This window comes from Moschus berezovskii, chromosome 4 (genome assembly GCF_049115385.1).
Source record: "Moschus berezovskii isolate FMDL1 chromosome 4, NW_MosBer_1.0, whole genome shotgun sequence".
NCBI lineage: Eukaryota > Metazoa > Chordata > Mammalia > Artiodactyla > Moschidae > Moschus > Moschus berezovskii.
Window position 1 is genome coordinate 106,107,457 of NC_142463.1, and position 12,045 is coordinate 106,119,501.

Sequence of the window (12,045 nt, forward strand, 5' to 3'; positions counted from 1 at the left end):
ACCCCACCTGCCAGAGACCTCTTTTCTGTTCAACAAGGTATGAAGCATAATGTGTTGATAATGAATTATCAAGTTTAATTGAAGTTGAGTGGTGTGTGTGCAGGGCCATCAGAGATGAAATGTTGATAAATCATGAAATCTGATCTTTAGAAAGATCCCCGAAGATCATCTAGTCAAACTGTCTTTTTTAAACTTGTTTTCTTATAGAAGATTCCAGTCAAGGTGTCACCCATGATATTATTACCTGTTGGAATGGATAATGACTGCAGAGGCTCTTTTATCTCTTTACTTAAGTCTGTTTATGAGACCTTAGTGTGTGCATGTGTGTGAGCTAAGCCACTCAGTCGTGTCCAACTCTTTGTGACCCCATGCAGTGTAGCCCACCAGGCTCCTCTGTCCATGGAATTCTCCAGGAAAGGATACTGGAGTTGGTTGCTATGCCCTTCTCCAGGGGATCTTCCTGACCTAGGGATTGAACCTGGGTTTCCTGCATTGCGGGTGGATTCTTTACCATCTGAGACCTTAGTGGCCATTCATAAATGCAGCTTTCACTCAACCAGTATCTAACCTTGGAAAGAAATCCAAGCTCTTTCTAGCATGGTATCCAGGGTTCCTCATAATCTGGACTGTGGCCACTCTACAACCACTTCTGTTTACTCCCTATTCTTCTTTGTGCTCAACCAGTAATTAACTTCATAAACATTACTGAATATAACATACTATTTCATATACATATTTTGAAATATCTTTTGTTGTTATCTGCTTGGCAAACTGCTATTCATTTTTGAACCTTACCTTTCATATTCTGTAGGAAATCTTTCCTGAATTACTTGAGAGAGATATATAATTTTATCCCTTATTCATAATTTTAACATTAATCACATACTATCATAGTCTTTTAGAATTGTCTTACTATGTAATTAATATTTAATAAAATTAGAAAATATAGATAAATATAGAAAGGTTAATGATAATGCATGTACTCTTATTGCGCAGAAATAGCTGCCGTTAATTATTTGGTGCATATCCTTTCATACACACATGTATATATTTGTCCATGTGCCTTTGTCACTTCCAGGCTATGAACTTCTTAGAACAGAGAACAGGCTTTATACAATCCCTGTGTCATTTGGAGACACAGCACATTGGCTGGCATAAGGAGGTCCCCATAGATGTCTGTCAAATTGAATTGAAAGAGGAGTAAGGCTCGTGACTGCAGTGATCCGCATTGATCACTTCTGCTTTTTCACAGGTTAGTGTCTGCCCTCTCTCTTCCTCTGTTCACTTCAGAGGACATGATTTTACCTGGATATAAACTAAATCTTAACTTAATCTTCCTTTATATTAGGACTTATCCCTGAAGACTTTTCTCTACACTCTGTCTGTTGGAAATGTACAGCACAAGTCTCACTGAAGCTGGGTGAAGTCACATAGACTTACAGCTTACACAAGATGATCATCAGGGATTGGGAAGGAGTGGTGGCAACTATTGGGAAATGATAAATTATATGATTCCGAATCCAACCATTATTAGGCTGCATGCTTTGTTCCCGGTGTTACTCAGAGGGCTGCAGAGTCAGTACCCATTCTGTGGGCATGTTTCCTCTGGATGCCTGATTTGGGCCAGGTTGTCATGCTTCATCAGAGGTGTGACTGAGACTGTGGAATTGCAGGGGAGGTGGAATTTGTTGAGGGCTAATTTCCCGCAGGAGCTGGCTGTCACAAGAGAGGGAAGAAAGCGTTATGGGTGAAACATGTTTTTGGGGCCAGTGCTCTCCTGCAGGAGGGGTTGGCAAGCTTTTCCACAAAGGATCAGGTATTAAATATTGTAGACCAGGTGGACTTTGTTGCAACTACTCACCTCTGTTCTTGTAGCAGGAAAGCATCATAGATGATGTGTAAACAGGTCAGCATGGCTGTGTTTAAATAAAACCTATTGCCTGACTTGACCCTTCAATTTCATAATTTCACATGTGACACATTTTTTTTTTCCAACCCTGAAGAGTGTAGAAAGCATTCTTAGCTTGTGTGCCATTTTTAACAAATTGGTGATGCCCTACGTATGGCCTGTGGGCTGCAGTTTGCCTCCTGCAGGCCCTGTATTTGCTTGCCAAGAAAGGAGAGGAGAATTATTCACAGGAGAGGAGAATCTAAAGGGAAGAGAAGGGCTGGGAAGTGTGGGACATCGGAACCACAAACAGTTGGGAGAGATAAGTGTGTATATCTGTGAAAGTCAGCATACATGAGGTGGCAGGAAGGGGAACAAGCAACTGTTCAAGGGTGGTAAATTTTGACTTGATACAAGGGAGAAACTTTTAACATCTGTGTTGGCTGAAAGTGCAGTGAGCTTTTTACAAAGTAATTGTATTTATTGTCAGGGGTATTAAAGGGACTTTCATGTATCATGTAGCAGTTTTAAACCTTTCAGTACTTTATTTTCTGATTTTCCTCCAAAATCAAAACCAGTAATTGATGAGCTTTACTTCTCAGTTTATTGTCGTGAGAAAACAGGCATGTTGAGTGTGCCTTTTGGCTTCTTGTCTACCTTTTGAGAATTACTAATGTATGAGTTGGAATGATTGTCACAGAAGTCCTTTCTAAAACTGAGATTTGTAATTTTACCAGAGTAGCTTCTTTACATTAACAGGGTGGGCATGAAGTCCCCTTCCCCCATCCACCATCAGTTTGGTTGTTGGTTTTCCCCTTGGAGGTGACAGGATTCAGGAGAAGAGATTTCTTTTTTTTTTTTTGCATTTCAAAAAATTTTTAGAACTGTTTTTTAAATATAAATTTATTTATCTTAATTGGGGGCTAATTACTTTATAATATTGTATTGGTTTTGCCATACATTGACATGAATCCACCCTGGGATTCATGTGTTCCCATCCTGAACCTCCCTCCCACTTCCCTCCCCATCCCATCCCTCTGGATCATCCCAGTGCACCAGCCCCGAGCACCCTGTGTCATGCATTGAACCTGGACTGGCGATTCGTTTCACATATGATAATATACACGTTTCAATGCCATTCTCCCAAATCATCCCACCCTTGCCCTCTCCCACAGAGTCCAAAAGACTGTTCTATGCATCTGTGTCTCTTTTGCTATCTCATGTACAGGGCTATCGTTACCATCTTTCTAAATTCCATATATATGCGTTAGTATACTGTATTGGTGGTTTTCTTTCTGGCTTACTTCACTCTGTATAATAGGCTCCAGTTTCATCCACCTCATTAGAACTGATTCAAATGTATTCTTTTTAATGGCTGAGCAATATTCCATTGTGTATATGTACCACAGCTTTCTTACCCATTAGTCTGCTGATGGACATCTAGGTTGCTTCCATGTCCTGGCTATTATAAACAGTGCTGTGATGAATATTGGGGTATACATGTCTCTTTCAATTCTTGTTTCCTCAGTGTGTATGCCCAGAGGTGTGATTGCTGGGTCTATGGCAGTTCTATTTCCAGTTTTTTGAGGAATCTCCACACTGTTCTCCATAGTGGTTGTACTAGTTTGCATTCCCACCAACAGTGTAAGAGGGTTCCCTTTTCTCCACACCCTCTCCAGCATTTATTGCTTGTAGACTTTTGGATAGCAGCCATTCTGACTGGCGTGAAATGGTATCTCATTGTGGTTTTGATTTGCATTTCTCTGATAATGAGTGATGTTGAGCATCTTTTCACACAGGGCAGGATTGATGGAAATAGGATAGGGAGTAGAAGACATCAGTAAGAGTTAGTGATTCCTGGTAACTGGTATTGGTCTGCTTGACAAGCATTTACTGAACGTTCTCTGTGGCAGGCTTTGAAGAGGTTCTGGAGAGGCAGGTTGACTAAGGCACAGAGAGTACCTGGCTCTCAAAAATATGGCCTCTAGCACAGAAGCCAGATATTTTAGAGAATCACATCTAATTTTTAAATAAAGACTGTGATGTATTTAATATTCATGCATTCCTTGGTCCCATTGTGTCCACCAAGGTGGAAAACAGTATAAATTTAGGACTATTGGAAAGAGATTGGGCTTCCCTGGTGACTCAGATGGTAAAGAATCTGCCTGCTATGCAGGAGACCTGAGTTCAATCCCTGGGTCAGGAAGATACCCTGGAGAAAGAAAGGAATGCCAAGTATAAATATAGGACTATTGAAAAGAGATGAAATTCTTTTGGGGACATGTCCGTCAGGTATTTTTATTTTAAGAAGGGAAATAAGTATGTTTGATGAAATGTCCCCTGAACTTTAGCCATGGGTTCCTGGTGCTTTTGGATACAAAAACTTGTGGTCAAGGTTTGTGTGGCAGCTATGCTGCATCAGGGTGTGGGAATTTAGGCGAAATCTCCATCTCTCTCTGGGCCTCAGTATCCCCATCTGTAAGATAAGGTTATTCAAATTCTCCAAATTCCTTTCCTGCTGAGTTTTTTCTGAGTGCATGAGAGACTGAGATGCATGTTAAGTGTTCCCTGGGATCTGCAGCCAAGACCTGACCTTGGTTCCTTCTCTGTGTGTCTCCTATAGGAGCCTCAACTGGGCCCACACACTGGAAACACAGAAAGGAGAGAGGGGATGGAAGAAAGGAAGCAACAGGTTCAGAGGATGAGACAACCCAAAGAACAGCAAGGTAATGGTCGAGGAGCTGTTTGTCAAGGGAGGTGAGCAAAAGGACAAGTTGAGTTTGGAAAATTCAGTCGGAAGTGAGGAATGCACAGCATCACCTGAGTTCTCAAGGAGCAACCTGAGCTGAGCAGGAAGGACCAGGAGAGGAGCTTAGTCCACAGTGAGCTTGTGCACCTGCCGAGGAGATCCACACGATGGATCCAGTTGGTTTGTACTGCTGGGAGCACCGATCCCAGGAGGAGGAGGAGGTTTATACTGCTGGGAGCACCAATCCTGGGGGCAGAGGAGGTATATACGCTGGAAGCACCAATCTCAGGAGGAGAAGGAGGTTTATACTGCTGGGAGCACCAATCCCAGGAGGAGGATGAGGTTTATACTGCTGGGAGCACCAATCCCAGGAGGAGGAGGATGTTTATATGCTGGGAGCACCAATTCAAGGAGGAGGAGGAGGTTTACACTGCTGGAAGCACCAATCCCAGGAGGAGGATAAGGTTTATATGCTGGGAGCACCAATCCCGAGAGGAGGAGGAGGAGGTTTATACTGCTGGGGGCACCAATCCCAGGAGGAGGAGGAGGTTTTGTTTATACTCTGGGAGCACCAATCCCAGGAGGAGGAGGAGGAGGTTTATACTGCTGGGAGCACCAACCCCAGGAGGAGGATGAGGTTTATACTGCTGGGAGCACTAACCCCAGGAGTAGGATGAGGTTTATATGCTGGGAGCACCAATCCCGGGAGGAGGAGGAGGTTTATACTGCTGGGAGCACCAAAACCAGGAGGAGGAGGAGGTTTATATGCTGGGAGCACCAATCCCAGAAGGAGGACGATGGGACCTTGAGGCTCTGCCCTAGACCCCCAGCTGGCAACTTGGAAGTGCCCACATGTGGATGTCCTCCAAGTAAGTGTGCAGTAAGGTGCATAAATGGTGTTTGGAGAAGAATTAGAGATCTTCATTCTTATCAGGGGCCAGGATAATGGGGCTCATTTCTGAAGCAGAGATGGTGATAATATTCTTCTGCATTTACAATTTTGAGGTTTTACACACATCATCTCTTAACTATGTGTTGAGTGCTTAATTTGCAGACAAGAAAGAGTATGTATACCATTCCATTTTATAAATTTGTTAAAAAGGCAAATTCATCTAAACTGGTAATGGCTACTTGGGGCTAAGAGTTGAGGGAGTGATGGACTGCAAAGGGGAACAAGGAAAGTTGTGACTGATGGAAACACCCTGCATCTTGATTGTGGCTGTGGCTTCATTAGTGTATACATCTATCGAAATGCATTTAGTTGCATATTTTTAAATGGTGCAGTCAAGAGAATTCATATAAAAATCTACCACATTTCTCCATACCAGCAGTGTTAGGAAATGAAATTCAATAAAACATAATAGAGATAAACATCCATGATCATTTAATGCTTAAGAATAGAGATACTGACGACTCCTGGAAACTATTGCTGAGAGAAATTAAAGAAGACCTACATAAATAGAAATATACATTATATTCATAGATTGGAAGACTGTTTTTAGAATGTCACATCCTTGTTATTCTCAATAGTGTTGCAGCTGGCATTTGGGGAGAGGTGTATTTTGCAGGCTAATTATAACATGTAAGTGGAAATCAAAGTATCTCAGTTAGCCAAGACACACTGAAGGAGAATTAAGCTGAAGGATTTACTCTACTAGATTTCAAAACTCACGTTAAAACTGCAGCAATTAAGACACTATACTGGTGTAAGTAAACAGAACACAAACTGATGAAGGAAAGAGGAAAGGGTAAAAAAGTTACCCACACCCACATTCAGTTTCTTAATAAGTCACCAATATGCATCACGGGGTGGTGATAGACTTTTCTGCAAAATATCTGTTGTGAAAAACAGTATCAAGTGAGAGATTATTAATACATTTGGGAAGTTTCTGGTAGGAATGCAGTATAGGTGAAGGAAACAGCTACTTGGAAGAGTCTGAGACAAGAGTGAACTGGAAAATGTGGGATGGGGTTTCGGAGTAGAAGGGTCCTTACCCGGATTTGGCTCCAGCACTTACAGCAAGGAGGTCTCGGCCCGTTAGAGACCCTCTGTGTGCCTCAGTTTCCTCATCTGCAAAGCAGCAGAGAGTTATCTTTTTGGCACCAGTCAATTTTGAACACTAGAAGTACCATAAATGAAATAATCATCCCCTCGAATCACGAGGGAGGTCAGTGAAACCAGCGGGTAAAGCTAAGTGCACACCTGAGCACCTTTAACAAAGAGACTCCAGGTCCCACCTCAACTCGCTGAGTCACACTTGCTACAGGGGAGGACTGTGCACTTGTTTGGGACTAACTCTCCCAGGTGATTCTTACAATGATCAGCTTGGGGACAGAACACACTGAGCTGTATACCTTTTACCCCAAACACAGAAGTAGGATAGAGCAGAAGAAGAAGGGTATTTCCACTCCAGTGACTAAAGCAGAGAACTATGGGAAGACTCTCGAATTGAAGGACTAGGCCCATCTGACCCCATTTAACTCTTCTCTAGTTTACAGCAGAGACACATTCCCTGGGGACACATGCCTGTGGCACCTGACTATCCACCCTGAGGAAAGTGAGAGCCCTAATTTTAAATTCAAGTCTGGTTTTGAGTGCAAGCTAAATTCACCCTGTTTGCTCATTGATGGGATCAGTCTTCTCCAAGCTACCACTTTTTGAAAAATAACTCGTATTGCTATAAACGCAAACTTCAACAGAGATATTTGTTAGAAAATTTTATAAATACTCACCCGAACAAGAAACCAGAAAGTTAGCAAGAACATTCCATTTCAGGCGAGTTCGGCCCAATAGAGCACAGTCACTGAGAGAAAAGATCCTTGAGTAGAAGGGAAGTGGTCCCTTCCTGTCCTGGGACATCCTGCTAACTTCAGTGGGCTGGGAAAGCAGCTGCCCATTCTAACAGATGGATTCTCAGGGGCGCTAGTGGTAAAGAACCCGCCTGCTAATGTAGGACACGCAAGAGACACGGTTTTGATCCCTGGGTCAGGAAGATTCCCTGCAGGAAGAAATGGTAACCCACTCCACTATTCTTGCCTGGGAAATTCCATGAACAGAGGAGGCTGTAGGGCTAGAGGATCACAGAGAGTCAGACACGACTCAAGCAGCGTAGCTCAGCACACATTCTAACTGACAGGCTGCTCTTGCCTCCAGATGGTGTCTGGTGTCCTGAAACACATAAGCACTCAGGAAGACTTTAGAAGGGCCCAGCCTTCACTTCTGCTATTGCTCAGCACATAGAAATGGTTTAGTTGAAAAAAGGTAGGGCTCTAGGAATAAAGTCAGGTCACAGAGAAAAAGAAGTATGAAATGGGGCCAAGGCAGGATAAAAACAATAGGTTTCTCCTACCGACAAAATGCAAAGCAATAGCTAACTTGCCTTGATAAAGTGTTTTTTTTTATTTTAACTTTGATCTAATAAATTATTTTATGTACCTCTAAAAGACTCTGATGCTGGGAAAGGTTGGGGGCGGGAGGAGAAGGGGACGACAGAGAATGAGATGGCTGGATGACATCACCGACTCTATGGACATGAGTTTGTGTGAACTCCGGGAGTTGGTGATGGACAGGGAGGCCTGGCGTGCTGTGATTCATGGGGTCGCAGAGAGTCGGACACGACTGAGCGACTGAACTGAACTGAACTGAACTACAATGGTGTTACCTTGAATGATTACAATGAAAGAAAGTATCATAATACGTGTGAAATGCCTGGCACAGTGTCAGTCAATGAACTATACTTGTTACATACTTCTGTAGCATGGCAAAATTCATCCCTGTTTGACCTCAAGTCAGATATCTTTTGTGAGCTTTTTTGGTTTCATCACATTTAAAATGAAGAAATTTGACACATTTTTCTTTCCCCCACAGAATGTCAGGCCCCACAGCAATGGGAAAATAGATTTCCCTAAAGCCTTTGCTGAGTCTCACGCCCCACGTATCATGAATCACTGTAGTGGGAGGACCGCGTGGGGTGAGGGGAAGATTAGCTTTCATAAATAGTTGTTCCAGTTTTGCATCTCTTACCTTAACATGAACAAATGCCCAGTGGCCTGTTGTCATCCCCATTTCACCCTCCATCCAGGTAGACCAACAGCTCAACTGAAGAGACGGATGCTGTACGGGTTCCCCAAGTCTCTGACTCACAAGACCCGGGTAGGACGAGATGCTGAGGAAGTGAGGAGTTGGTTCAGACCATGAGTATCCGAGGGCCTGCCTGTCTCTCCTCAAACTCAGCTTCTGTGTCGCTGAACACAATGCTTATGTTCCCTTTGGATCATCATGATCCCTGCCCTATGACTTGAACTTCACCATGCTCTGTTTTTGGAATATAACCACAGGTCAGTGGCATGAGGAAAACTCCAAGAGTTGGATCAAACTGTGTGCCACAAACACTGCTCTGGAACCCTGGTCTGTTCAATATGTGGGTGAGCTGAATGAGCAGAGAACAATAGCATGAGGCAGTCAAACCTTTCCTAAACAGATAGGCACCCCATGTATTCAGTGGCTCATGGTAAAGAATCAGTCTGCAATGCAGGAGACACAGGAGATGTGGGTTCGATCCCTGGGTCAGGAAGATCCCCTGGAAGAGGGCATAGCAACCCACTCCAGTATGTTTGCCTAGGGAATCCCCATAGACAGAGGAGCCTGATGGGCTGCAGTCCTGGGATCGCAAAGAGTCAGACACAAATGAAGTGACTGAGCACAAGCACACCATGTTTTCAAGGACATCCACAGAAACTCTTTTAGTCACTTTGACAGCTTGGAAAGAGCTCTTGTGAGGCTCAATGAAATACATAAATGAAAGTATGAAGTGCAGTGTTTAGTAACATTTTAAAAAAAATAGAACAACCCAGACGCAGAGGAAGAATTTAGAAGGTAGGGATGTCATATTTAAGTTTATTCTGAAGCCAACATGTTGCCAGTAAAGGAAGAAATGGGCATAACAACAGGATGCAGCAAAAGAATTCTGAGATGGGACAGAATATATGTTTAAAGATTATTTCATCACTTAGTATTGTACTCTGATTTTTATCCTACAGTTTTTAGGACACAGACTAAACTGGAGAATACCTACGGAAGAAGTTCCTGACAGGCTACAAGTTTGACATCCTTCACTTGTGGAAAAGCCTTAAGATCTGTTAAAAGAGATGAGGTGATATATTTTTTCCAGTGGTCATGTATGCATGTGAGAGTTGGACTGTAAAGAAAGCGAGTGCCGAAGAATTGATGCTTTGGAAATGTGGTATTGGAGAAGACTCTTGAGAGTCCCTTGGATTACAAGGAGATCAAACCAGTCCATCCTAAAGGAAATCAATCCTGAATATTCATTGGAAGGACTGATGCTGAGGCTGAAACTCCAATACTTTGGTCACCTGAGGGAAAGAACTGACTCACTGGAAAAGACCCTGATGCTGGGAAAGATTGAAGGTGGGAGGAGAAGGGGAAGACAGAGGATGAAATGGTTGGATGGCATCCCCAACTCAATGGACTTGAGTTTGAGTGGACTCCAGGAGTCGATGATGGACAGGGAGGCCTGGTGTGCTGCAGTCCATGGGGTTGCAAAGAGTCGGACATGACTGAGCGACTGAAATGTACTGAACTGAGGTGACTTTATGATAGCCCGACAGAAATGAAGACCTGCTGGCCAAGTATTTCTCCCTCGAATCTTTTTATACACAGAAGAATGAACAATGGGAATTCAGCTTAGATAGTTTTTGGAAGGAGATAGGTCAGTGGTATCGGGACGTGTGTAGACAACCTAAGAGTGGCTGCTGAGGGCTTGGGTGCTATCAGTGGTGATGGCCACCAACGGTCAAGGCCTAGGCACCTGGAAGGCAGGGGCCCCCAAGATTCCATGAACCCCTCCCCCGCCAGTTCTGTTATGGCAACTCCAGATGGTCACCTAGCAGGCTGGGTCCCCCTTCTTCACTCCTGTCTGAGTCTGAGCCGCACACAGCACCTTTGGCTCTGAGCTCTAGCATCTTCAACTTCTTCTTGTAGTAGAGAACCCTCTAGTTGTTCCCAATAGCAAGTCAGGAATTCCAGTTTTTGTCATCCCTCAGTGCTGATTAAACCGACGTGATTTTGCTTGTCTTTAATCCCCCATATACTGGGGGTGTCCTCCCCACCCCTGGCTTCTACCCCTTCTACCACATGTCACCATGGCAGTATGTCTTCCCTCTTTATCGGATCTGAGGGCAGAACGTAACCTCACGGAAGTCAGCCAGGAGGTTTTGTTGGAGCTGGCAAAGTACAAGCAGGACTTCAGAGACGTCAAAGAGAAACTCCTCATATCCGAAGCTACTGTTTACTCTCTGGCCAACCAGCTGCAGAAAAACAGTAAGTTTCTGGGGTCATGGTCACCCAAGCAATGAATGATCATTGTCTTTCCTCTAAGAAACTATAAGTCTCCAGGATTGGTCTCCTTTTCCCTTTGTCGTTTTGAATTCCATTCTGAGGACAAGCCAGGAAAGGTAGTAGTGGCTCTTTTGCCTTCAGTTTCCTGAGGCTGGGAAAACTGAGGCACAAGGAGTGGAGGCACTTTTCCAAGTTTTTAGTGATGTGTAGGGTGAGACTAAAGTTAAAATTCCAGACAGTGATTCCTGGTGCAGGCACAGGAGTTCTTGTGTCTCTCGGGCGCAAACTAAGCTGTGTTGACTGGAATCTTTTCTGTTCTGTATCTGATCCTGCATGCCTCTTGGCTAAACCTCTGGTACTAATGAACTCCATCAGTTTGAGGTTCCCTGAGGTTCCATTGGCAAAGCCCTGTGCTAGTTACACCGGGGTAACGTGTGGTTAGACACTGTGAGAAGCAGAGAATATGATTTAAAGGAGCTTAAGGATGAGTCTGCTTCTCACTGAAACCATGGTCTCTGGGATGCCATCAAGACAGAGACTCCCTGGTGAGAAGGAAACCGTGCTTTCTGAGTGAGCAGGTTCTCCTTCCTGAGTCCAAGAAAGCCATTTGACACTCTGTGGCAATAATGAAGGTGTGTCTGGTGAAATCAGACAATCTTCACTTTCCCCTCTCTCCCCACTTGAGCTGGTGAAACTTCAGTGATACAGGTTGACCAGTAGTCCGGGGGACCCTGAGTCTGTGCCATAAGATGTGTGACCAACATGAGGATGATGCTAAGTGGGAGGGATAACCAGCCCCCGTAAAAACCCAGGCAGAGTGTGAGGAGCCCTTGCACGCATAGGCAGCCTGGCAATTGGAATCATTTTTGCCTGTTCAGTAAGAGGGGCCTGGAGTAAGGAAAGAAGTCATGACCAGGGTACATGCATAACAAGGGGATGAGAGGAATCTTGACCACTTGTGTCTGTGTCACTTTCCTACAGTCATTTTCAATGAAGCAATGAGGGAGTTAATACAAAATGACTGACACAGAGACAAGTAAGAAGTAAAGC

The 12,045-nt window shown here is 43.9% G+C and overlaps 1 protein-coding gene across 1 annotated transcript in view; it reads left to right on the plus strand.

The window, feature by feature from the left end:
* The window catches only part of LOC129535561 (NBPF family member NBPF4-like), a 319,223-nt gene that overhangs the window by 273,153 nt on the left and 34,025 nt on the right, over positions 1-12,045 (plus strand). Inside the window, exons 9-10 of the mRNA XM_088835766.1 lie at positions 4,512-4,614; positions 8,720-10,977. Of these exons, the coding sequence (XP_088691892.1) occupies positions 10,800-10,977 (178 nt within the window). The 5' untranslated portion in view covers positions 4,512-4,614; positions 8,720-10,799. The remainder of the gene's footprint in view (positions 1-4,511; positions 4,615-8,719; positions 10,978-12,045) is intronic.